We start from the raw sequence: 27,018 nt of genomic DNA, 5'->3' as shown, positions 1-27,018 counted from the left end.
TGTGTGTATGAGGACGAGAGGTGTGTGTTTATGAGGACATGTGTGTGTCACAGGAGGTTGGTGGCACCTTAATTGGGGAGGACGGGCTCGTGGTAATGACTGGAGCGGAACAGGTGGAAAGATATCAACAACATCAAACACATGGTTTCTATATTTTTTATGTAATTTCATTCACTCCGTTCCAGCCATTACTATACACTGTCCTCCCCTCAGCAGCCTCCACTGGTGTGTGTGTGTGTGTGTGAACATGGGGAACACAACATGTGTGTTACTAACACATTAACTTTCTCTCTCTCTCTCACACACACACACACACACACACACACACACACACACACACACACACACACACACACACACACACACACACACACACACACACACACACACACACACACACACACACACACCCCAACCCCCCTCCCCTCTTACTCTCTGCTCTCGTGTGTGAACATGGGGAACACAACATGTGTGTTACTAACACATTAACTTTCTCTCTCTCACACACACACACACACACACACACACACACACACACACACACACACACACACACACACACACACACACACACACACACACACACACACCCCAACCCCCCTCCGCTCTTACTCTCTGCTCTCGTGTGCGTTGGGCTGTGGTACAGGGCTGCCCAGCCTCATCTCAAACTCGTTGCAGCGTAGGGGCGTGTCTCTGTAGTGGCAGATGAGTCTATACAGGCTGTCAAACACCAAGTTGTCAGTCAGGTAGTAGCGGGTGGAGCCAGACTCCTGGCGGGAATGGATCCTACAATGCTGCACACGCCCAGATCGCCTGGAGGGGAGGGGCCACAGGTGTCAATCAAGATGGAAAGGCCCACACATGACATCATATCCTGGGGACCTACAAGGTTCCAAATGGCACCCTACTCCCTACTGTATTGAGTGTACTATCCTGAACAAAAATATAAACACAACATGTAAAGTGTTGGTCCCATGATTCATGAGCCGAAATAAAAGATCCCAGAAATGTTCCATACACATAAACAGCTTAATTCTCTCAAATTGTGTGCACACATTTGTTTACATCCATGTTAGTGAGGCCACTCACTAAAAGGCCACTCTAAAATATACTATTTTGTCACACAAAACAATGCTTCAGACGTCTCAAGTTTTGAGCATAGAGAGGACCAGCACAGAGAGGACCAGCGTAGAGACATAGAGAGGACCAGCACAGAGAGGACCAGCATAGAGAGGACCAGCATAGAGACATTGAGAGGACCAACATAGAGACATTGAGAGGACCAACATAGAGACATAGATTGGACCAGCATAGAGACATAGAGAGGACTAGCATAGAGACATAGAGAAGACCAGCATAGAGAGGACCAGCATAGAGACATAGAGAGGACCAGCACAGAGAGGACCAGCATAGAGAGGACCAGCATAGAGACATAGAGAGGACCAACACAGAGAGGACCAGCATAGAGACATAGAGAGGACCAGCACAGAGAGGACCAGCATAGAGAGGACTAGCATAGAGACATAGAGAAGACCAGCATAGAGAGGACCAGCATAGAGACATAGAGAGGACCAGCACAGAGAGGACCAGCATAGAGAGGACCAGCATAGAGACATAGATTGGACCAGCATAGAGACATAGAGAGGACTAGTATAGAGACATAGAAAATACCAGCATAGAGACATAGAGAGGACTAGCATAGAGACATAGAGAAGACCAGCATAGAGACATAGGTGACTGACCAAAAGGAGAGAGTGTAGTCTCCTACGAAGGTCTCACTCTCTCGGACCAGGAAGGTCCCATCCTTGCCCCCGCCCTCACAGTACTCCTGCAGCAGTTTCTCAGCAACCTGTCTCCCATCCCGCCCCCCTCCCAGCTTCCCATGGAACCAGCGCTCTGCACAGTGCTGCTCATTGTTGTTACACTCCTAGATGGGGAGGAGAGGGAGGGGGACAGAGGGGGGTGGGGGTGGGAGGAAAGAGGGGAGAGGGGGAGAGAGAGGGGAGGGGAGAGAGAGAGAGATTAGAAATGCAAATTACAAAACATTCCGTTCCACTTAATTCGACATCCTGCTATTTACCTAGTAAGTACTGTAGTTAGACATTAAGTGGTAAAATAGTAATTACCTAACAGTTAGGGTTAGGTTTCTTTCCTCACATTGAAGGTCATTGAGTGTGTTGAATTCTTTTAAGTAGGTCACAGAAAGTATGTTGTTCACAAATATGACCAAACAGGACAGTTAAATAAGGTGTGAGCAAGAATTGTTTGTTCCACTCACATTTGTAACCATCCCTCTCACCTCTTTCCCCCTCACCCCCTCCTCTTCCTCCTCCTCCTCCTCTTCCTCGGCAGTCTGGTAGTGAGAAGTCTCCTCCGAGTAGTAGATCTTATTACTGCTCAGAACAAAGTAGTGGGGAGTCCATGTCTGAAACACACACACACACACACACACACACACACACACACACACACACACACACACACACACACACACACACACACACACACACACACACACACACACACACACACACACACACACACACACACACACACGTGTAACCAACATAGAAATGATGACACACACACATATCTACTGTATGCCCACACGTCACATACACATATGTTCCCACACACACACTCACGTGGTCTATGGGGTCTTCCAGGTAGAGAATGCCATTCCTGAGGGAGTTACTGATGTCAGCCTCAGAGTAGCTGGCTGACGTCACCTCTTCATACAGAGAGCCCTCCACCAGTTTCTTGTGCTGAAACACACACACAGTTTAGTTAAGGTTGACTAGTGGTTGACTTTGGGTCAGGATTGTGTCTGAAATGGCATACTATTCCCTTTTGTAGTCTTATGACCAGAGGCCCTACAGCCATTTCAGACAGCCATGTCAGACACAGCCCACAGACTTGGCATGGTCATGTTATGGTCAGTGTGTTTGACCGTTCGGTTGTTCAGTCACCTTGATGAGTATCTTCCTGCGTAGCTGGTAGGGCGAGGGCAGCTCATCTGCATTCAGGTCCACTGGTTTGGTCAGCAGCAGATCTCCAAACACCTTCTTAAAGTGAGTAGCCATGTTCCTTTGTTGGACCACACTACAGTGGTCCTCAATGGACAGAATCACTGGGTACCTACAGATACAGATACACACAGATACAAACACACGTGTAAGACACACACGTTAAAGAGAGACAGTGAGTGAGTGAGTGAGTGAGTGAGTGAGTGAGTGAGTGAGTGAGTGAGTGAGTGAGTGAGTGAGTGTCTACTCACTCTGAAGTGACAAAGGCATGCTCTTTGATGGTGTGCAGCACGTCCAGGAATTTGATCTTGGAGGTGAGAGTGTGGCCATGGTAGATGATTGGCAGGTCATCAGGCCCATCCCAGCAATCAACTGAAACAATGTTTTCACACAGTGCAAGGTCAAAGGTCAAGGTTAGATTTGATTTGATCAATAATTGCCTTGAATGTTCCTGCATGCTTTATTCTTGTGTGGTGTTGCTTTGGCAATACAACTTTTTTTCATCATGCCAATTAAGCATTTAGAATAGAATTGAATTGAGAAAGAGAGATAGAGGGAGTTGAAGAGGAATTGAGAAAGAGAGATAGAGGGAGTTGAAGAGGAATTTAATTGAGAAAGAGAGATAGAGGGAGTTGAAGAGGAATTGAATTGAGATAGAGAGATAGAGGGAGTTGAAGAGGAATTGAATTGAGATAGAGAGATAGAGGGAGTTGAAGAGGAATTGAATTGAGAAAGAGAGATAGAGGGAGTTGAAGAGGAAATTAATTGAGATAGAGAGATAGAGGGAGTTGAAGAGGAATTGAATTGAGAAAGAGAGATAGAGGGAGTTGAAGAGGAATTGAATTGAGAAAGAGAGATAGAGGGAGTTGAAGAGGAATTGAATTGAGATAGAGAGATAGAGGGAGTTGAAGAGGAATTGAATTGAGATAGAGAGATAGAGGGAGTTGAAGATGAATTGAATTGAGAGAGAGATAGAGGGAGTTGAGGAGGAATTAAATTGAGATAGAGAGATAGAGGGAGTTGAAGAGGAATTTAATTGAGAAAGAGAGATAGAGGGAGTTGAAGAGGAATTGAATTGAGATAGAGAGATAGAGGGAGTTGAAGAGGAATTGAATTGAGATAGAGAGATAGAGGGAGTTGAAGAAGATGAAGGTTCTTACGTTCTATGCAGCGACAGCCCATCCTCAGGCAACGAGCGTAGGCCTCTAGAGATGACTCACTGGAGAACTGATCACCTGTCAGATACCTGAGAGAGAAGGGGGAGAAAGGGAGAGGGAGCGAATGAGGGAGAGGGAGGGAGAGAAGAGGAAGATAGGAGAGGAGGAAAGGAAGTGAAAAGAGAGTGTTATATGGAGGATTGAATGAGCAGTATGTAATTTGGTAATTTGAGAGAGATACAGAGAGGCAGAGGTATAGAGGTATAGAGGTGTGACCCTACGTGTTGTGTGATGAGGAAATCCAGTACTGAGACAGGGGTCTCTTCATGTCGTCAGAGACAACAACAGCAGGTCGAGGGTCACACAATGAGTTCTCCTTGGAGTACAGGAACGTCAGGAACTGAACAGAGAACAAAACATTAGAGGATGAGCAGACCAGGGAGAGAGAGAGTGGTGTGTATGTGTGCATGTGTTTGTATGCATGCGTCTTACCTCATCTAGCTGTAGCATAGGTTCGGTCTGTGCTCCACCCCTCAAGTAGCCCGTTAGGAACTCTCTGACGCGGCTCAGGTCCGACGCCCATGACTCCTGCATGTGTCACATGGTCATGACATCATCAACATGCGACCAGGAAACACGTCTCAGTCATAGAGTTGGATAGAGGGCTAATTTGCCACAAAGCTTGTTTTAGCATTTGCAGTACCATTGAGGACTCACAATTTTGAAGTAGTCAACTGGGTGGGACTTTCTATGGGTTAAGGAAAGATCACAGAAATTCATCCAGGTCATCAGGAGAGATCACCAATGAATTATACTCCTGAGCAAACGTTCCATAACTACAGGTGGCAGTTAGATCACCAACCTTAGCCTTATCCTATCCCACCTCAAAACCTTCACTTACAGCCTCCTCGACCCACTGCAGTTCGCCTATAGAGCCAACAGGTCTGTGGACGCCGCTGTCAACATGGATCTCCACTACATCCTTTAGCACCTCGACAACCCAAAGACTTGTGTGAAGTCATCTGACTCCATTTGTCAGTGAATCAACAACTTCCTGTCCAACAGGACACAATACGTGAAGCAGGGAAAACCTCTCTTGGACTCTCTGTCCCTTCTTCCATGCTCACTCTAATCCAACAAATGCACCGCCGACAACCCGTAGGTCAAACAACTCAAGTTCGCAGATGACCCCACCCTGGTCGGGCTTATCTCCAACGGTGACGAGTCTATGTACCGGAGAGAGGTTGACAGGATGGTGGCCCGGTGCAGTCACAAAAAAATCTACGGCTTGTAATCAACGGCTCAGCTGTAAGTACGGCTGAGTCATTCAAATTCCTGGGGACCATCACCTCCCACAACCTCAAGTGGGAGGACAACAGCACAGTGGTCACCAAGAAGACACAACAGAGGGTCTTCTTGCGTCAGCTGAATAAATTCAAACTCTCACTCTACACAGCCATCATCGAGTCCATCCTCACCTCCTCGATCACTGTCTAGTTCGGAATGCCTCTGCCTGGTCAAAGGGCAAACTGCAACGGATTGTGGAAATGCTGTGAGGGTCATCGACTGCCACCTGCCCTCCATCGTAAACCTTCACGACTCCAGGACAAGGAAGCATGCAGGAAAGATCATCACCGACCACTTTCACAACGATCGTCACCTCTTCCAAAGACTCCCCTCTGGCGAACGGTACAGATCAATCACAACCAAAACCTTCTGCAACCTGAACCGTTTCTTCCCCCATGCTGTGACCCTTACCAACCGGCCACCTGGATCTTCTGATTCATGGACTATGCACTCTTCAATACGCACACTGTCTATGAACCCTACAATACGCACACTGTCTATGCACCCTGCAATACTCACACTGTCTATGAACCCTACAATACGCACACTGTCAATGAACCTTGCAATACTCACAATGACTATGCACTCTGCAATATGCACACTGTCTATGCACCCTGCAATAATCACACTGTCTGTGCACCCTGTAAAACTCACACTGCCTATGCACCCTGCAATAATCACACTGTCTATGCACCCTGCAATACTCACACTGTCTATGCACCCTGCAATACTCACACTGTCTATGCACCCTGCAATACTCACCATGTCTATGCACCCTGCAATACTCACACTGTCTATGCACCCTGCAATACTCACACTGTCTATGCACCCTGCAATACTCACACTGTCTATGCACCCTGCAATACTCACCATGTCTATGCACCCTGCAATAATCACACTGTCTATGCACCCTGCAATACTCACACTGTCTATGCACCCTTCACTTTCTTCCTAGAACTGCACATTGCTCTTTGCACTGCCCTTTGCGCTCTGCCACGGACTAACTATATTTCCCCCATTGCACATCGTCATGTCCATGTAGTTTTATTCATACATCTCTACCTGCATAAGTTATAATGTAGCTGACTATATATGGTTTGTAATGTAGTCTGTAGTTTTATTCATACATCTCTACCTGCATAAGTTATAATGTAGCTGACTATATATGGTTTGTAATGTTGTCTGTAGTTTTATTCATACATCTCTACCTGCATAAGTTATAATGTAGCTGACTATATATGGTTTGTAATGTTGTCTGTAGTTTTATTCATACATCTCTACCTGCATAAGTTATAATGTAGCTGACTATATATGGTTTGTAATGTTGTCTGTAGTTTTATTCATACATCTCTACCTGCATAAGTTATAATGTAGCTGACTGTATATGGTTTGTAATGTTGTCTGTAGTTTTATTCATACATCTCTACCTGCATAAGTTATAATGTAGCTGACTATATATGGTTTGTAATGTTGTCTGTAGTTTTATTCATACATCTCTACCTGCATAAGTTATAATGTAGCTGACTATATATGGTTTGTAATGTCGTCTGTAGTTTTATTCATACATCTCTACCTGCATAAGTTATAATGTAGCTGACTGTATATGGTTAATTGTCTGTCTGTATACTCTGTTAATTGTCTGTCTGTATACTCTGATTTTTGTCTGTCTGTGTACTCTGTTTATTGTCTGTCTGTGTACTCTGTTCATTTTCTGTCTGTAATCTCTGTTAATTGTCTGTCTTTTTTTTTCTTCAAGGTTTCCAAGATGGTGTAGCAGTCAGACATCCTTTGTCCTCGTCTTGTCCCGTGTATATATGTTTTGTATCTTTTTGTCTTTTTCTTCGCATATCTTGTTATATATTTTTTCTAAAAACTAAACTTCAAAACACACTCCTGCAACCCGCCTCACCAAATGTGGAGCGGATCTATTTTTTTTCCAAAAGTATTAGTCACCTCATATCCAAAATCCACAACAGAAGCTAGCCAGAAGTTAGCCAGAAGCTAGCCAGAAGCTAGCCAGAAGTTAGCCAGCTCACTAGCGAACGTTAGTATTCAGCTAACCACGGCTAGCAGTCATCAGCTATCCTTTAGCTAGGAAAGCTATCACCAGTTTTGTACAACACGACTCAGACCAGAGCATATCCCCGGATTTCTACCGCAAGCTCTGGACATTTACACCTGGATCTTGCAGCTAACTAGCTGCTAGACAAAGTGACTATTGGCTAACGTCGATTCCGGAGCAAACACCAATTATCCTGAAGCTAGCCAACTGAAGAGTTCCATCAGCCACTCCTGGGCTACAAACACCTATCCGGACCCGTTTTACTGCCAATGCGGAGCCCCACCGGGCCTTCACGACTGGAATACCGACATTATCTGCCCAAGGGAGTTATTAAACTGGCCCCTCCATCGCGACGTAACCTGAACGCCCATCTGCTAACTGCGGCCCACTAATCGTTAGCTGTCTTGAGCATATCGGCTGCTATCTGAACAGGTCTATCGAACAATCTTCTTGGGCCACTATAACTATGACTATTTTGACAATTGGATTTGTCCCTTCTACCACACGGAACCCACTAATCTACCGACGGAAACGCACGGGGTGGCTAAAAACAGACCTCCATCTTCTGCTAGCTTGCAACCAATGGCTCGGCTAGCTGTCTGAATCGCCGTGACCCCAACAAACCTCACTACTCACTGGACCCTTATGATCATTCAGCTAAGCATGCCTCTCCATAATGTCAATATGCCTTGTCCATTGTTGTTCTGGTTAGTGTTTATTGGCTTATTTCACTGTAGAGCCTCTAGCCCTGCTCATTATACCTTATCCAACCTTTCAGTTCCACCACCCACACATGCGATGACATCACCTGGTTTCAATTATGTTTCTAGAGACAATATATTTTTCATCATCACTCAATGCCTAGGTTTACCTCCACTGTATTCACATCCTACCATACCTTTTTCTGTACACTATTCCTTGAATCTATTTTATCGCCCCCAGAAACCTGCTCCTTTTACTCTCTGTTCCGAACGTCCTAGACGTCCAATTCTCATGGCATTCCTCTGGCGATGTAGAGGTGAATCCAGGCCCTATTCCCCAGGCACTCTCTTTTGATGACTTCTGTAACCATAAAAGCCTTGGTTTAATGCATGTTAACATTAGAAGCCTCCTCCCTAAGTTTGTTTTATTCACTGTGTTAGCACACTCTGCCAACCCGGATGTCTTAGCCGTGTCTGAATCCTGGCTTAGGAAGACCACCAATAACTCAGAAATCTCCATCCCTAACTACAACATTTTTAGACAAGATAGAATGGCAAAAGGGGGTGGTGTTGCAATCTACTGCAGAGATAGCCTGCAGAGTTCTGTCCTACTATCCAGGTCTGTACCCAAACAATTTGAACTTCTACTTTTAAAAGTCCACCTCTCTAAAAACCAGTCTCTCACTGTTGCCGCCTGCTATAGACCACCCTCTGCCCCCAGCTGTTATCTGGATACCATATGTGAACTGATTGCCACCCATCTATCTTCAGAGCTCGTGCTGCTAGGTGACCTAAACTGTGACATGTTTAACACCCCGACCATCCTACAATCTAAGCTTGATGCCCTCAATCTCACACAAATGATCTATGAACCTACCAGGTACCACCCCAAAGCCCGTAAACATGGGCACCCTCATAGATATCATCCTAACCAACTTGCCCTCTAAATACAACTCTGCTGTTTTCAACCAAGATCTCAGCGATCACTACCTCATTGCCTGCATCCGTTATATGTCAGCGGTCAAACAACCTCCACTCATCACTATCAAATGCTCCCTGAAAGCCTTTCTAATCGACCTGGCCCGGGTATCCTGGAAGGATATCAACCTCATCCTGTCAGTAGAGGATGCCTAGTTTTTTTTTTTTAAAGCCTTCATCGCCATCTTAAATAAGCATGCCCCATTCAAGAAATTTAGAACCAAGAACAGATATAGCACTTGGTTCTCTCCAGACCTGACTGCCCTTAACCAACACAAAAACATCCTGTGGCGTTCTGCATTAGCATCGAACAGCCCCTGTGAAATGCAACTTTTTAGGGAAGCTAGAAACCAATATACACAGGCAGTTAGAAAAGCCAAGGCTAGCTTTTTCAAGCAGAAATTTGCTTCCTGCAACACAAACTAAAAAAAGTTCTGGAACATTGTAAAGTCCATGGAGAATAAGAGCACCTCCTCCCAGCTGCCCACTGCACTGAGGATAGGAAACTCTATCACCACCGGTAAATCCACTACAATTGAGAATTTCAATAAGCATTTTTTCACGGCTGGCCATGCTTTCCACCTGGCTACCCCTACCCCAGTCAACAGCACTGCACCCCCCACAGCAACTCACCCAAGCCTTCCCCATTTCTCCTTCTCCCAAATCCAGTCAGCTGATGTTCTGAAAGAGCTGCAAAATCTGGACACCCACAAATCAACCGGGCTAGACAATCTGGACCCTTTCTTTCTAAAAATTATCTGCCGAAATTGTTGCAACCCTATTACTAGCCTGTTCAACCTCTCTTTCGTGTCGTCTGAGATTCCCAAAGATTGGAAAGCAGCTGCGGTCATCCCACTCTTCAAAGGGGGGGACACTCTTGACCCAAACTGCTACAGAGCTATATCTATCCTACCCTGCCTTTCTAAGGTCTTCGAAAGCCAAGTTAACAAACAGATCACCGACCATTTCGAATCCCACTGTACCTTCTCCGCTATGCAATCTGGATTCAGAGCTGGTCACGGGTGCATCTCAGCCACGCTCAAGGTACTAAATGATATCTTAACCGCCATAGATAAGAAACAATACTGTGCAGCCATATTCATTGACCTGGCCAAGGCTTTTGACTCTGTCAATCACCACATTCTCATCGGCAGACTCAACAGCCTTGGTTTCTCAAATGATTGCCTCGCCTGGTTCAGCAACTACTTATCTGACAGAGTTCAGTGTGTCAAATCTGAGGGCCTGTTGTCCGGGCATCTGGCAGTCTCTATGGGGGTGCCACAGGGTTCAATTCTTGGGCTGACTCTCTTCTCTGAATATATCAATGATTTCGATCTTGCTGCTGGTGAGTCTCTGATCCACCTCTATACAGACGACACCATTCTGTATACTTCTGGCCCTTCTTTGGACACTGTGTTAACTAACCTTCAGACGAGCTTCAATGCCATACAACTCTCCTTCCATGGCCTCCAACTGCAAGTAAAACTAAATGCATGCTCTTCGAACGATCGCTGCCCGCACTTGCCCGCCCGTCCAGAGTAGTGCTCTGTTAATTGTCTGTCTGTGTATTCTGTTAATTGTCTGTATGTATACTCTGTCAATTGTCTATCTGTGTATTCTGTTAATTGTCTGTCTGTGTACACCAATAAAGGAGATTCTGATTCAAGAAGAATACAAAAAAATGTGAGGTGGGGAGATGGATAGACATCAAAGAAAGGGAGGAGATTCTGATCCCTGTTCAGACAACACACTCCTGGTGGCAGTATGTATGTACCCTTTCAGTTTGTTTACAAACTGTCAATAAACTCATAGAAGTAGTAGAAGAAGAAATTGAGAACATTAAAATGGAGATAGTTCTCAATGGCACTGTCCATGCTATCACACAAACCATTAGTGCAAAGATGCAGAGATTAGCTCTCTAGTACATCTCTAGAGAGCTCATACAGTTACAGACAGCAGCATCTGTTTCACTGAGCAGGAGACTCTCACAGCAGCACTGTGTAATACGTTAACCGTGAAGCACGTGAAAATGTGCCAGTACCTTCTGATCCAGCTGTAGAAACTTCTGGAAGTCGTAAAAAGAGATCTGACACAGCTCTGGTCTGTCCACATTCCTACACACACACACACACACAAACACACACACACACACACACACGCACGCGCACACACGCACACGCACACACGCACGCACGCACGCACACACACACACACAGAAAATGTTTTAAAGGGCAGTACAATATCTATAGGTTACCTCTAATTAGTAGGTTGAGAATAGAGGAGAATAAAAAAGGAGGTAGGAAGATAGATAGACATCAAAGAAATGGAGGAGATTTGGGAAGACACATATGGACAATAGGAGGTGGAGGAAAAGAGAAGAGGAGGAGGTGGGACTCACCGGAGGGGGAAAGAGAGCTCCAGCTGCTCAATGATCTGAGGGAACAACGGGAGAGCCTGGTGAGGGAGGGGTACACAGGGCATGGAGTGTGTGTGTGTGTGTGTGTGTGTGTGTGTGTGTATTTGTGTGTGTGTGCATGAGCATTTGTGTGTGTGTGTACGTATATTTTCTATTACTCACACTCCTCTGTGCGTCGAACATCAATGTTCTGTAGAGCTGAGCAAAGTGAGGGAAGGAGAGATCACACCTGGCTTCCACTTCCTGTCCAGACAGGAAGTACACAAGTTATTACATGTACAAATCATCTCATTTAAAACTGTGGCAGCCTGTACATGCCTGGGGATATCTATCATCTATTACCTGTAGCTTGTCTTTGAGGAAGCGCATGTTGGGGACTCTGTAGTTGATATGAGGTAACAGGGCCTTCACATCCTTTACTGTGATACTGGACAGGACAATATAATAAAGAAACAAGAGATTTAACAGAGACAAAATAACATTACTGACCGGACAATAAAATGTTACATTTATTCATATCAGTTTGAATTGTCACTCTTCCATCAGGTCCAGTGACTCACGCAGTACCAATCTGAACCAGCAGGGGAGGTACGTTGACCAAAGGAAGGATTACAGTGTTATAGTTCTGTTAAGTTGTATTTCAGTCTGTTTTAGTTATGTTTCTAGCCATAGCAAGTGTAGAGTTTAGTTATGTTTCCAGCCAGAGAAGAGTTTAACAATGTTTCCAGCCAGGGCTAGAGTAGCGTTTAGTTATGTTTCCAGCCAGAGCTAGAGTAGAGTTTAGTAATGTTTCCAGCCAGAGCTAGAGTAGAGTTTAGTAATGTTTCCAGCCAGAGCTAGAGTAGAGTTTAGTAATGTTTCCAGCCAGAGCTAGAGTAGAGTTTAGTAATGTTTCCAGCCAGGGCTAGAGTAGAGTTTAGTTATGTTTCCAACCAGAGCTAGAGTAGAGTTTAGTTATGTTTCCAGCCAGAGCTAGAGTAGAGTTTAGTTATGTTTCCAGCCAGAGCTAGAGTAGAGTTTAGTAATGTTTCCAGCCAGGGCTAGAGTAGCGTTTAGTTATGTTTCCAGCCAGAGCTAGAGTAGAGTTTAGTAATGTTTCCAGCCAGGGCTAGAGTAGCGTTTAGTTATGTTCCCAGCCAGAGCTAGAGTAGAGTTTAGTAATGTTTCCAGCCAGAGCTAGAGTAGAGTTTAGTAATGTTTCCAGCCAGAGCTAGAGTAGAGTTTAGTAATGTTTCCAGCCAGAGCTAGAGTAGAGTTTAGTAATGTTTCCAGCCAGGGCTAGAGTAGAGTTTAGTTATGTTTCCAGCCAGAGCTAGAGTTGAGTTTAGTAATGTTTCCAGGCAGAGCTAGAGTAGAGTTTAGTTATGTTTCCAGCCAGAGCTAGAGTAGAGTTTAACTATGTTTCCAGCCAGAGTAGTGTAGAGTTTAGTAATGTTTCCAGACAGAGCTAGAGTAGAGTTTAGTAATGTTTCCAGCCAGAGCTAGAGTAGAGTTTAGTTATGTTTCCAGCCAGAGCTAGAGTAGAGTTTAACTATGTTTCCAGCCAGAGTAGAGTAGAGTTTAGTAATGTTTCCAGACAGAGCTAGAGTAGAGTTTAGTAATGTTTCCAGACAGAGCTAGAGTAGAGTTTAGTAATGTTTCCAGACAGAGCTAGAGTAGAGTTTAGTAATGTTTCCAGACAGAGCTAGAGTACAGATTAGTTATGTTTCCAACCAGAGCTAGAGTAGAGTTTAGTTATGTTTCCAACCAGAGCTAGAGTAGAGTTTAGTTATGTTTCCAACCAGAGCTAGAGTAGAGTTTAGTAATGTTTCCAGCCAGAGCTAGAGTAGCGTTTAGTAATGTTTCCAGACAGAGCTAGAGAAAAGTTTAGTTATGTTTCCAACCAGAGCTAGAGTAGCGTTTAGTTATGTTCCCAGCCAGAGTAGAGTTTAGTTATGTTCCCAGCCAGAGTAGAGTTTAGTTATGTTCCCAGCTAGAGTAGAGTTTAGTTATGTTCCCAGCTAGAGTAGAGTTTAGTTATGTTCCCAGCCAGAGTAGAGTTTAGTTATGTTCCCAGCCAGAGTAGCGTTTAGTTATGTTCCCAGCCAGAGTAGAGTTTAGTTATGTTCCCAGCCAGAGTAGAGTTTAGTTATGTTCCCAGCCAGAGTAGAGTTTAGTTATGTTCCCATCCAGAGTAGAGTTTAGTTATGTTCCCAGCCAGAGTAGAGTTTAGTTATGTTCCCAGCCAGAGTAGAGTTTAGTTATGTTCCCAGCCAGAGTAGAGTTTAGTTATGTTCCCAGCCAGAGTAGAGTTTAGTTATGTTCCCAGCCAGAGTAGAGTTTAGTTATGTTCCCAGCCAGAGTAGAGTTTAGTTATGTTCCCAGCCAGAGTAGAGTTTAGTTATGTTCCCAGCCAGAGTAGAGTTTAGTTATGTTCCCAGCCAGAGTAGAGTTTAGTTATGTTCCCAGCCAGAGTAGAGTTTAGTTATGTTCCCAGCCAGAGTAGAGTTTAGTTATGTTCCCAGCCAGAGTAGAGTTTAGTTATGTTCCCAGCCAGAGTATAGTTTAGTTATGTTCCCAGACAGAGTAGAGTTTAGTTATGTTCCCAGCCAGAGTAGAGTTTAGTTATGTTCCCAGCCAGAGTAGAGTTTAGTTATGTTCCCAGCCAGAGTAGCGTTTAGTAATGTTTCCAGCCAGAGCTAGAGTAGAGTTTAGTAATGTTTCAAGGCAGAGCTAGAGTAGAGATTAGTTATGTTTCAAGACAGAGCTAGAGAAGAGTTTAGTAATGTTTCCAGCCACAGCTAGAGTAGAGCTTAATTATGTTTCCAGCCAAAGAATAGTTTTGAGATGTTTCCAGCCAGAGCTAGAGTGGAGTTAAGTTATGTTTCCAGCCAGAGCTAGAGTGGAGTTAAGTTATGTTTCCAGCCAGAGCTAGAGTGGAGTTAAGTTATGTTTCCAGCCAGAGCTAGAGTGGAGTTAAGTTATGTTTCCAGCCGGAGCTAGAGTGAAGATTAGTTATGTTTCCAGCCAGAGTTAGAGTGGAGTTAAGTTATGTTTCCAGCCGGAGCTAGAGTGGAGATTAGTTATGTTTCCAGCCAGAGCAAGAGTGGAGTTTAGTTATGTTTTATTTATGGAGTATCACCGTTCTGTTAAGTTAATTTAGAGACATAGCTAGAGTGAAGTTTAGTTATGGAGTATCACAGTTCTGTTTAGTTCATTTAGAACCAGAGCTATAGTAGTTTAGTTGTGGAGTATCACAGTTCTGTTTAGTTTGTTTAGAACCAGAGCTAGAGTAGTTTAGTTATGGAGTATCACAGTTCTGTTTAGTTTGTTTAGAACCAGAGCTAGAGTAGTTTAGTTATGGAGTATCACAGTTCTGTTTAGTTTGTTTAGAACCAGAGCTAGAGTAGTTTAGTTGTGGAGTATCACAGTTCTGTTTAGTTTGTTTAGAACCAGAGCTAGAGTAGTTTAGTTGTGGAGTATCACAGTTCTGTTTAGTTCGTTTAGAATCAGAGCTAGAGTAGTTTAGTTATGGAGTATCACAGTTCTGTTTAGTTCGTTTAGAACCAGAGCTAGAGTAGTTTAGTTATGGAGTATCACAGTTCTGTTTAGTTCGTTTAGAACCAGAGCTAGAGTAGTTTAGTTATGGAGTATCACAGTTCTGTTTAGTTCGTTTAGAACCAGAGCTATGGGCGAGTGGCAGCCGGAAAGCCTCCTGCTTGGTCTCAATGTTTGGACTCCACAGGGAGGGGCGGAGAGCAGGGGGGTGATCTCTCTCTCTCCCCGCTTCCACCGGATGGGCCAGAGAAGGGGAGCAGGGCTGGGTCTGGCTGGGTCGGGTATACACTGGATATCATACTCTCTCTCTCTGAGCCTCTCTTCATTATCTGTCTCTGTGTGTTTTTCTTTCTTTCTAACTATTTCCCCTTATATACAATATGTCTCTCCTCTCTCTAAACCTCTCTTCATCAATCCCTCTCTAGTTTCCTCTTTCTTTTGCTTTCACTCTCAGACAGTCTCTTTGTGTTATAGGACTCTCAGACAGTCTCTTTGTGTTATGGGACTCTCAGACAGTCTCTCTGTGTTATGGGACTCTCAGACAGTCTCTTTGTGTTATGGGACTCTCAGACAGTCTCTTTGTGTTATAGGACTCTCAGACAGTCTCTTTGTGTTATGGGACTCTCAGACAGTCTCTTTGTGTTATGGGACTCTCAGACAGTCTCTCTGTGTTATGGGACTCTCAGACAGTCTCTTTGTGTTATGGGACTCTCAGACAGTCTCTTTGTGTTATGGGACTCTCAGACAGTCTCTTTGTGTTATGGGACTCTCAGACAGTCTCTCTGTGTTATAGGACTCTCAGACAGTCTCTTTGTGTTATGGGACTTCCAGACAGTCTCTTTGTGTTATTGGACTCTCAGACAGTCCCTTTGTGTTATGGGAGTTCCAGACAGTCTCTTTGTGTTATGGGACACTCAGACAGTCTCTCTGTGTTATGGGACTCTCAGACAGTCTCTTTGTGTTATGGGACTCTCAGACAGTCTCTCTGTGTTATGGGACTCTCAGACAGTCTCTTTGTGTTATGGGACTCTCAGACAGTCTCTCTGTGTTATGGGACTCTCAGACAGTCTCTTTGTGTTATGGGACTCTCAGACAGTCTCTTTGTGTTATGGGACTCTCAGACAGTCTCCGTGTGGGATATCTCCACCCCCCTCACTCTGTCCTGCCCCTCCTGCAGGGTTGTGGCACATGGCCGATCACTTTGTTGATTAACTAGACGCAAGCTGCTGTCCTCCAGCGTCTCAGAGAGTGCTTATAGTGTGTGTGTGTGTGTGTGTGTGTGTGTGTGTGTGTGTGTGTGTGTGTGTGTGTGTGTGTGTGTGTGTGTGTGTGTGTGTGTGTGTGAGGAGAGAGCAAGAAGAAGATGGAGGAGAGCAGACACATCCCTGAGAGAAACTCTACCTGTCCTGGGGGATGTTGTTTTAGCTTGTCTGCTCTCTCTCTCTCTCTCTCTCTCTCTCTCTCTCTCTCTCCCCCCCACTTCCCCCCTTCACATACTACTTTATCTCCTCTCTTTCTCGCTCTCTGTCACTGTCTTGGTCTTTCCCTATCTTCTCCTATTCTTTCTCTGGCTAGCATGTATCCCTCCGTCTCTCTGTTCTGTTCATCCTCTGTTCAATCAACTCTCTTTTGTTCAACTCGTTATTTATCACCCCTCATTATTTTGCTCTGATTTGGAGCTCCTGTTTCTATTTCCATTGAGACAGGAAGTTTCCCTCTCCCAACCCATTGCATCACTTCCTGTTCCTGTTCCTTATCAGGCGGTGGCAGACAGGCTGTTTGTGCTGGACCGCTTCCTCCCAAAGAGGTGGGAGCCACGGAACTGAGCTGGGGACTAGTGGGGATGTAAGGAGCTGGAGCTAGGGCTGGAGCTGGGGATAGAGCTGGAGCTGGAGTTAGGGTTAGAGCTGGAGCTAAGGCTGGAATTAGGGATAGAGCTGGACCTGGAGTTAGGACGAGAGCTGGAGCTAGGGCTGGAGCTTGGGATAGAGCTGGAGCTGGAGTTAGGGTTAGAGCTGGAGCTAAGGCTGGAATTAGGGATAGAGCTGGAGCTGGAGTTAGGACGAGAGCTGGAGCTAGGGATGGAATTAGGGTTAGAGCTGGAGCTAAGGATGGAATTAGGATTAGAGCTGGAGCTAGGGCTGGAGTTAGGGTTAGAGCTGGAGCTAGGGCTGGAATTAGGGTTAGAGCTGGAGCTAGGGCTGGAATTAGGGTTAGAGCTGGAGCTAGGGATGGAATTGTGATTAGAGCTGGAGCTAGGCCTGGAATTAGGGTTAGAGCTGGAGCTAGGGATGGAATTAGGGTTAGAGCTGGAGCTAGGGATGGAATTAGGATTAGAGCTGGAGCTAGGGATGGAATTACGATTAGAGCTGGAGCAAGGGCTGGAGTTAGGGTTAGAGCTGGAGCTGGGGATGGAGCTTATGTTAGAGCTGGAGCTAGGGATGGAATTAGGATTAGAGCTGGAGCTAGGGATGGAATTAGGGTTAGAGCTGGAGCTAGAGCTAGAGTTAGAGCTGGGAATGGAGCTTATGTTAGAACTGGAGCTAGGGCTGGAGCTAGAGTTAGAGCTGGGGATGAAGCTTGTGTTAGAGCTGGAGCAAGGGCTGGGGTTAGGGTTAGAGCTGGAGCTAGGGCTGGAATTAGGGATAGAGCTGGAGCTAGGGCTGGAGTTAGGGATAGAGCTGGAGCTAGGGCTGGAATTAGGGATAGAGCTGGAGCTAGGGCTGGAGTTAGGGATATAGCTGGAGCTAGGGCTGAAGTTAGGCAAATAGCTGGAGCTAGGACTGGAGTTGGGGTTATAGGTGGAGCTAGGGCTGGAGTTGGGGTTAGAGCTGGAGCTAGGGTTGGAGTTAGGGTTAGAGCTGGAGCTAGGGCTGGAGTTAGGGTTAGAGCTGAAGCTAGGGCTGAAGTTAGGCAAATAGCCTGAGCTAGGGCTGGAGTTGGGGTTATAGGTGGAGCTAGGGCTGGAGTTGGGGTTATAGGTGGAGCTAGGGCTGGAGTTGGGGTTATAGGTGGAGCTAGGGCTGGAGCTGGGGTTAGAGCTGGAGCTAAGGCTGGAGTTGGGGTTATAGGTGGAGTTAGGGCTAGAGTTAGGCAAATAGCTGGAGCTAGGGCTGGAGTTGGGGTTATAAGTGGAGCTAGGGCTGGAGTTGGGGTTATAGGTGGAGCTAGGGCTGGAGCTGGGGTTAGAGCTGGAGCTAAGGCTGGAGTTGGGGTTATAGGTAGAGTTAGGGCTGGAGTTAGGCATATAGCTGGAGCTAGGGCTGGAGTTGGGGTTATAAGTGGAGCTAGGGCTGGAGCTGGGGTTAGAGCTGGAGCTGGGGATGGTGCTGGGGTTGGAGCTGGAGCTAGGGTTAGAGCTGGGGTTAGAGCTGGAGCTAATGCTGGAGCTGGAGCTAGGGCTGGAGCTAGGGCTGGAGTTAGGGGTAGAGCTGGAGCTAGGGATGGAGCTGGGGTTAGAGTTGGAGCTAGGGCTGGAGTTAGGGTTAGAGCTGGAGCTAGGGCTGGAGTTAGGGTTAGAGCTGGAGCTAGGGCTGGAGTTAAGGTTAGAGCTGGAGCTAGGGATGGAGCTGGGGTTAGAGTTGGAGCTAGGGCTGGAGTTAGGGTTAGAGCTGGAGCTAGGGATGGAGCTGGGGTTAAAGCTGGAGCTAGGGCTGGAGTTAGGGTTAGAGCTGGAGCTAGGGCTGGACTAGGGTTAGATTCAATAAGTGACAGACGAATCTGATGTGCACTGGCACAGGCAACCCCTTTAAGATAAATGGTAAGACTTGTGTAATTGATACTTTAAATGACAAAAAAAAAACTATAAAAGACCAGAATCAGACATTAAAATAGGGCTTAGGTTAAGAACCAGAGATTCTAAACTAAGAATAGAGGCCAAGTGCCAAGGTCAGAGCGGTGGTCTAAGAGGAAAGGTTCATTATGAGGATCTAGGGGTTAAAATAGATATAGGGAGTCAGGGGTTCGGATTAGATATGGGGGTCTAGGGATATAAGGTTAGGGTTAGGAATTATGGTAAGGATTTAGGAGCTATGGGTTAAGGTCAGAATTCAGGTTGGGATTACAGTAAGGGTCAGGATTAGAGTACAGGTCAGGGTTAAATTAAGATTGGGTATGAGGGTCTAGAAGTTTAGGATTAGGCATGAGGGTCTCAGGGTTAGGGTGAGGGATTAGGGTAACTAGGGGTTAAGGTTAGAATTCAGGTTAGGGTGAGGGATTAGGGTAACTAGGGGTTAAGGTTAGAATTCAGGTTAGGGTGAGGGTTAGGGTCAGTATAAGAGTACAGGTCGGGGTTAACCTAAGATTAGGTATGGGGGTCTAGAGTTTAGGGTTAGGCATGAGGATCCCAGGGTTAAGGTGAGGGATTAGGGTCTACAAGATGAACCACCCAATGAATACAAAAATAAATATTATATTTAAAACAATCATGAGTGCCATCAAACAAAGAAAACTCAAAATAAGTGCTATAAAAGTATCCAAAAAATAGGGTGAAGCCACGCCACACTAAAAGATCAAGGATATGATCAAAATAAGTGGCATCGTATTTATGGTCAGTGAGTAGATCCATAAATAAATAATTAATTAAATAAGAAGTACATATTTTAAAAACAATCATAAGTGCTATCAGACAATGGCAAATCCACCATGGACGAGTCAACATAAATAAATAAATAATACAATAAACAAACATTTATAATGAGCGGCTCTCCACAGACCCCCACCACCTCCCCCCTTCCCTCCCCCCCACCATATAGCCCATGTCACTACACCGAAGATGACCCCTTCCATCCGTTAGGTACGCCAAGGTAAATCAATATTTTTCATTCAGGCCCTTAGGGTCTATCGTATTGAGACGCCCAATCCAAGCTCTTTCCATCCCCTGTCGTTGTGTCCTGGACCAGCTCCCATTTGTCTCCAGACCAAAAATACTCAAACCGTCCACTGCATGTATGCCAAAATGCAAATACAATACCTTAGTCTTTCTACCTTTAGCTATATGGTATAGATGTTGTTTCAGTCTGACCTGTAGTGCATTCTTTGTTTCTCCTATATAAATATTTTGGCACCATTTGCACTTAATTCCATAGATCAAGTTTACAGTGGACAATTCGATCCTCTGTCTTACGACGAACCCCAGCCCCGAGAAGGCATTAACAATATACTTTGGTCTCCCCAAATTTTTATCCAATTTATTAGGTGCATTTTTCGTCTGGAAGGCAGAGTGGACTAAACTGTCCCCGAGGTTTTTGTTTCTTCTATACGCTGAGATTACTCTACAATCTACCAGTCCTTCCACCGCTTGTTGAGCTTCCCTGAAATTAGACCTCAAGTTCCTACTAAATCCACCCAAACTCCCAGAGTATGTTGGAACAAATGGTATCAGATTGTGTGTTTCCGCTGTTTTATTGTATCCCCATTCCCTGCCAAATAATTCACCTACCTCTGCCTTTATCCCCCTAAGGAAACGTTTGGAATATCCCCGTGGCCCCAAGGCTCTAAAAATAATGGTTATTGCCTCCTCCACGTGCTCACCTAATGTACAGATTCTATTGAACCGAATCAGCTGAGATGTAATAATCCCTATGTTTTGGATGGTAACTTGCCTTAATGTAGCAAGGCGTGCCTATCAGTCTCCTTAAATAAGACTTTAGTGGCCAATGATTTAGTTAACCCATCAGAAGGTACAAATAAGACCTGAGTGTCCAAAAACTCTAGTTTTTCCCTTTGTATATTGTGGGAAGTTGTAATGGCAGAATGATGTGTATTGAGGGTTTCCAAGAAACACTCAAAGTCCTGCATAGAACTCACCCAAATTCCAAATATATCATCCAAATACCTGAGATATAGAAAAGGAAGGATCTGGCATTTAAGAAAATCTGTCTCTTCCCGAAAACACATGTATAAATTGGCAAAGGCAGGAAGACATTTCTTACCCATAGCAGTCCCATGGATCTGAAGATAAAACTCATCATTAAAATTGAAATTGTTCCTTAAGAGACTCAACTCCAACAGATCTAAGATTTCCTTGTCCGGGCGCTGAGGGTCAGGAAACCTGTCAAATGCCTGTTTTATCACCCGCAGTCCCAAAGAGGTTTCAATGTTTGTATATAATGAGTTAATATCTATTGAAAATAAGAACGCCCCTAGTGGTAGTTCGAGGCCTTTAATTTTATCGACAAAATCATATGTATCCTTAACATAAGAAGCGTGCTCCTTCCCAGAATCCTTAGCGTGCTTCTGGGATAACGGATGAATAAAATAATCAATATATTCAGCAATTCGATACGATTCCGATCCACAGTCACTAACAATTGGGCGGGCACTAGGGATCTGAAAGGGCACAGACCACTCTTCCAAAGGTTTATGCATTTTTGGAAGAAGATAGAATTGTCGCGGTCTTGGTACCTCGGGGCCCAACAAATAAGTATATTGCTTGGAAGTAATACACTTCTTTTCAAGTAATTCCACCAATATCCTCTTAATCATTTCTTGAGTTTCAGATTGAATAGAGTGGTCTAATGGGACATAATTTTTCACGTTATTCAATTGCCTGTTAGCCTCCAACAAATACTGTACTCTGTCCATGATTACAATCTGTGATCCTTTATCCGCAGGTTTAATGACTATACTCTGATTGGACCTCAACGATTTAATAGTATCTAGCTGGAGCTAGGGATGGAGCTGGGGTTAGAGCTGGTGCTAGGGCTAGACTAGGGTTATAGCTGGAGCTACGGCTGGAGTTAGTGTTAGAGCTGGAGCTAGGGATGGAGCTGGGGTTAGAGCTGGTGCTAGGGCTAGACTAGGGTTAGAGCTGGAGCTACGGCTGGAGTTAGTGTTAGAGCTGGAGCTAGGGATGGAGCTGGGGTTAGAGCTGGAGTTAGGGTTAGAGCTGGAGTTAGGGTTAGAGCTGGAGTTAGGTTTAGGGCTGGAGTTAGGGTTAGGGCTGGAGCTAGGGCTGGAGTTAGGGTTAGAGCTGGAGCTAGGGCTGGACTAGGGTTAGAGCTGCTGCTAGGGCTGGACTAGGGTTAGAGCTGGAGCTAAGGCTGGAGTTAAGGTTAGAGCTGGAGCTAGGGATGGAGCTGGGGTTAGAGCTGGAGCTAGGGCCGGAGTTAGGGTTAGAGCTGGAGCTAGGGCTGGAGTTAGGGTTAGAGCTGGTGCTAGGGCTGGACTAGGGTTAGAGCTGGAGCTAAGGCTGGAGTAAAGGTTAGAGCTGGAGCTAGGGATGGAGCTGGGGTTAGAGCTGGAGCTAAGGCTGGAGTTAAGGTTAGAGCTGGAGCTAGGGATGGAGCTGGGGTTAGAGCTGGAGCTAGGGCTGGAGTTAGAGTTAGAGATGGTGCTAGGGCTGGACTAGGGTTAGAGCTGGAGCTAAGGCTGGAGTTAAGTTTAGAGCTGGAGCTAGGGATGGAGCTGGGGTTAGAGCTGGAGCTAAGGCTGGAGTTAGGGTTAGAGCTGGAGCTAGGGCTGGAGTTAGAGTTAGAGCTGGTGCTAGGGCTGGAGCTAGGGATGGAGCTGGGGTTAGAGCTGGAGTTAGGGTTAGAGCTGGAGTTAGGGTTAGAGCTGGAGTTAGGTTTAGGGCTGGAGTTAGGGTTAGGGCTGGAGCTAGGGCTGGAGTTAGGGTTAGAGCTGGAGCTAGGGCTGGACTAGGGTTAGAGCTGGTGCTAGGGCTGGACTAGGGTTAGAGCTGGAGCTAAGGCTGGAGTTAAGGTTAGAGCTGGAGCTAGGGATGGAGCTGGGGTTAGAGCTGGAGCTAGGGCCGGAGTTAGGGTTAGAGCTGGAGCTAGGGCTGGAGTTAGGGTTAGAGCTGGTGCTAGGGCTGGACTAGGGTTAGAGCTGGAGCTAAGGCTGGAGTAAAGGTTAGAGCTGGAGCTAGGGATGGAGCTGGGGTTAGAGCTGGAGCTAAGGCTGGAGTTAAGGTTAGAGCTGGAGCTAGGGATGGAGCTGGGGTTAGAGCTGGAGCTAGGGCTGGAGTTAGAGTTAGAGATGGTGCTAGGGCTGGACTAGGGTTAGAGCTGGAGCTAAGGCTGGAGTTAAGTTTAGAGCTGGAGCTAGGGATGGAGCTGGGGTTAGAGCTGGAGCTAAGGCTGGAGTTAGGGTTAGAGCTGGAGCTAGGGCTGGAGTTAGAGTTAGAGCTGGTGCTAGGGCTGGACTAGGGTTAGAGTTGGAGCTAGGGCTGGAGTTAGGGTTAGAGCTGGAGCTGGAGCTAGGGCTAGAGCTGGGGTTAGAGTTGGAGCTAGGGATGGAGCTGGGGTTAGAGTTGGAGCTAGGACTGGAGATGGGGTTAGAGTTGGAGCTAGGGCTGGAGCTGGGGTTAGAGCTGGATCTAGGGTTGGGGTTAGAGCTGGGGATGGGGTTAGGGCTGGAACTAGGCCTGGAGCTAAACCTGGAGCTGGGGTTAGAGCTGGGCCTGGAGCTTGGGATGGAGCTAGGACTGGAGCTGGGGGAGGGGTTGGGGTTGGGAGGGGTATTATTATTTTATAATGTTTGGTGTGGATTTCCCCCACTATTCCACCGGCTAGCAGAGTGACCGTTGTGTGTGTATCCCAGGGTTCTGGCTGGGTGTAACAACAATGTTGATATGGTATTGACGTCTGACCCACCTTCCCTCACGATTCCTGTCCATCACCTCAAATTGTCTCCTCAGCCACCTGGAGGGAGGGAGGGAGGATATACAGAAATAGAGAGAAGAGAGATAGTTCAGTATGAGATGGAAAGACAAATGTTGAGTGGCTGTGTTGAGCACAGCGGATTCTTTTAAAAGCCACCAGCCACGGGGTTTAACATTGACTTAGTCTAACTTTAAATTGTGACTATATTTGTGAAAACATTAAATAGTAATGTGACCCAAAGCCTACAACACAAAATAATTGAGACACTGTATGTCACTTCCTTGACTGTGACCAAGTTGTTGACATTTGTAAACCAAATAGTCATAAAATGGATCATATGTACAATACTGAAGTTCCTCTCTCTCCCACAACAGCACTGTTGTTGAGTTTTCTTCCACAAACCATGGAATATAGGAACACTGCCCCACACATTTACCCAGAATAATTATTTTCAACCAACACAAATATTATTGCTCTCTCCAACCCATGTCCCCTCTCTCCTATGTGTGTTATAGTAGTAATGGATGATGCTACCGGGATATTAATATTACTACAAACAGGTGCCTGTTAAACACCACAGGCACCTGATTCATACTGTCATAAAGGCACACACTCCTCTCCTCACATATCTCTCTCTCACACACAAACACACACACTCCTCTCCCTCTCCCCCTCTCTCTCTCTTACTCACTCAGACACACACACACACACACACACACACACAAATATACATACCGGTCTATCTGTTGTGGTGCTGAGGCTCTCTGAGTATCCATCATCAGCCAGTTGATTCCAGTGATCCACATATTGACCTCCTCCTCACTGAAGGCTGGAGAGAGACAGAGAGAGAAAGAGAGAGAGAGAGAGGTGGGGTGGGAGAGAGACAGAGACAGAGAGGGGGAGAGAGGGAGAGAGACAGAGATAGAGAGGGGGAGAGGGAGAGAGACAGAGACAGAGAGGGGGAGAGGGAGGGAGATAGAGATAGAGAGGGGGAGAGAGGGAGAGAGACAGAGATAGAGAGGGGGAGAGGGAGAGAGACAGAGATAGAGAGGGGGAGAGAGGGAGAGAGACAGAGATAGAGAGGGGGAGAGGAAGGGAGACAGAGATAGAGAGAGGGAGAGAGACAGAGATAGAGAGGGGGAGAGACAGAGATAGAGAGGGGGAGAAGGAGGGAGACAGAGATAGAGAGGGGGGAGAGAGGGCATGGAGAAAATAAAATGGGGGTAGAATAGAAATGTTGACAAAATGTTAACGAAGTGCTGAGAAGTGAGCTTTATGCAGTGTAATGCTGGCACTACTGCCTTGTACAACAGGAGCTATTGTAGCATGGCATTATTACAAATATGGAAATATTATCTTCCAGCCAACGCCTTACCCTCCCAGAATATCACTAACAGATGCAATGGAGAACATTTGGAGAACCATCGAGCAACAGAGAAAGCCCACACACACAGACACACACACACACACACACACACAGACACACACACACACACACACACACACACACACACACACACTGACCGGCCACACTGAGTGTTTTGAGGCGGAACTCCAGTCCGTAGAGCACGATGAAGCAGTGGGCGGAGTCTAATTTACGAGCCTCCTCTGGATAACGCTCAAAGTCCCGGGAACCTTTACCCAACCGCAGCTCCCTGATCTCCCTGATATCAACTAGAGAGAGAGAGGAAAACACTGTTAGTCAACACACACATAGACAGACACACTGCACCCCAACTCCCTCCACGCCAAAATTGTTCAAAGCAAACCAATAATGATGTTATAACAGCTACACAATGGTAATGACAGCAGAGGGGGGCATTTTAAAATATTTGGAATGAATGGTAGATACACAGTCCCGCACACACAAACACTGGCCACACCCACAAGGAAAACTAATCTCATTGATTTAGCAGATGTCTTGAGCAAACTAAACACACAAACACAGCCAGCCAGACACTTGGGTGCACAGAGTTAGCACAAACACAGCCAGCCAGACACTTGGGTGCACAGAGTTAGCACAAACACAGCCAGCCAGACACTTGGGTGCACAGAGTTAGCACAAACACAGCCAGCCAGACACTTGGGTGCACAGAGTTAGCACAAACACAGCCAGCCAGACACTTGGGTGCACAGAGTTAGCACAAACACAGCCAGCCAGACACTTGGGTGCACAGAGTTAGCACAAACACAGCCAGCCAGACACTTGGGTGCACAGAGTTAGCACAAACACAGCCAGCCAGACACTTGGGTGCACAGAGTTAGCACAAATACAGCAAGCCAGACACTTGGGTGCACAGAGTTAGCACAAACACAGCCAGCCAGACACTTGGGTGCACAGAGTTAGCACAAACACAGCCAGCCAGACACTTGGGTGCACAGAGTTAGCACAAACACAGCCAGCCAGACACTTGGGTGCACAGAGTTAGCACAAACACACTTGAACAGATTTATACACACACAGTCAAAATAGAAAGAGAGATTTTAAAGCTTCTTTATAAGATGTGCACACACTTAAGAAACAGACACACACACACACACACACACACACACACACACACACACACACACACACACACACACACACACACACACACACGAACACACATACAGTAGGGCTGAGAGAAAAGTCATAAAGCTGAATATTTCTCCTGAGATACGAATGTAAACACACCACACCTCACTATGGCTTCCAGAGAGAGAGTGAGTTAGAGAGCGAGCAACAGAAGAAAGGAAAAGGGGAGATAGAGAAGGCAGGAGGGGGAGAGAGAGAAAGAGAGCGGTGGGGAGAGATAGCGAGAGTAAGAGAGGAGAGAAGGGGAGAGAGAAGAGAGAGGGCACGGGAGAGAAGGAGAAAGACGTGGAGAAATAACAAGAGGAAAGAGGGTGTGTTAACCACATGGCACCCTATTCCCTATATAGTGGACAGGTCAAAAATGGTGCACTATATAGGGAATAGGGAAGCATTTGGGAAGCAACCAGGGAGAAGGAAAGAGAGACGAGAACAGTGAGAGGGAGAGAGAGAGAAGGATAGACGGGGAGAGATAAGGGTAGAGGAAGAGAGGGTGAAGGACAGAGAGAGAGAGAAGGATAGACAGGGAGAGATAAGGATAGGGGAAGAGAGGGTGAAGGACAGAGAGAGAGAGAAGGATAGACAGGGAGAGATAAGGGTAGGGGAAGAGAGGGTG

General features: G+C 46.0%; 1 protein-coding gene across 1 annotated transcript in view; it reads right to left on the bottom strand.

Moving 5' to 3' along the window:
- Positions 1-27,018, bottom strand: part of LOC139409434 (1-phosphatidylinositol 4,5-bisphosphate phosphodiesterase gamma-1-like) — a 65,006-nt gene that overhangs the window by 20,831 nt on the left and 17,157 nt on the right. Inside the window, exons 2-17 of the mRNA XM_071154589.1 lie at positions 25,355-25,504; positions 24,566-24,659; positions 23,822-23,869; positions 12,030-12,114; positions 11,850-11,930; positions 11,670-11,704; positions 11,313-11,385; positions 4,676-4,771; positions 4,465-4,583; positions 4,187-4,272; positions 3,278-3,398; positions 2,970-3,138; positions 2,646-2,765; positions 2,300-2,425; positions 1,743-1,927; positions 613-813 (exon numbers count right to left, since the gene is read on the bottom strand). Coding sequence (XP_071010690.1) covers positions 613-813; positions 1,743-1,927; positions 2,300-2,425; positions 2,646-2,765; positions 2,970-3,138; positions 3,278-3,398; positions 4,187-4,272; positions 4,465-4,583; positions 4,676-4,771; positions 11,313-11,385; positions 11,670-11,704; positions 11,850-11,930; positions 12,030-12,114; positions 23,822-23,869; positions 24,566-24,659; positions 25,355-25,504 — 1,789 coding nt within the window. The remainder of the gene's footprint in view (positions 1-612; positions 814-1,742; positions 1,928-2,299; positions 2,426-2,645; positions 2,766-2,969; positions 3,139-3,277; positions 3,399-4,186; positions 4,273-4,464; positions 4,584-4,675; positions 4,772-11,312; positions 11,386-11,669; positions 11,705-11,849; positions 11,931-12,029; positions 12,115-23,821; positions 23,870-24,565; positions 24,660-25,354; positions 25,505-27,018) is intronic.

This window comes from Oncorhynchus clarkii, chromosome 5 (assembly GCF_045791955.1).
Source record: "Oncorhynchus clarkii lewisi isolate Uvic-CL-2024 chromosome 5, UVic_Ocla_1.0, whole genome shotgun sequence".
NCBI lineage: Eukaryota > Metazoa > Chordata > Actinopteri > Salmoniformes > Salmonidae > Oncorhynchus > Oncorhynchus clarkii.
This window is presented reverse-complemented; position numbering and strand designations above follow the sequence as displayed.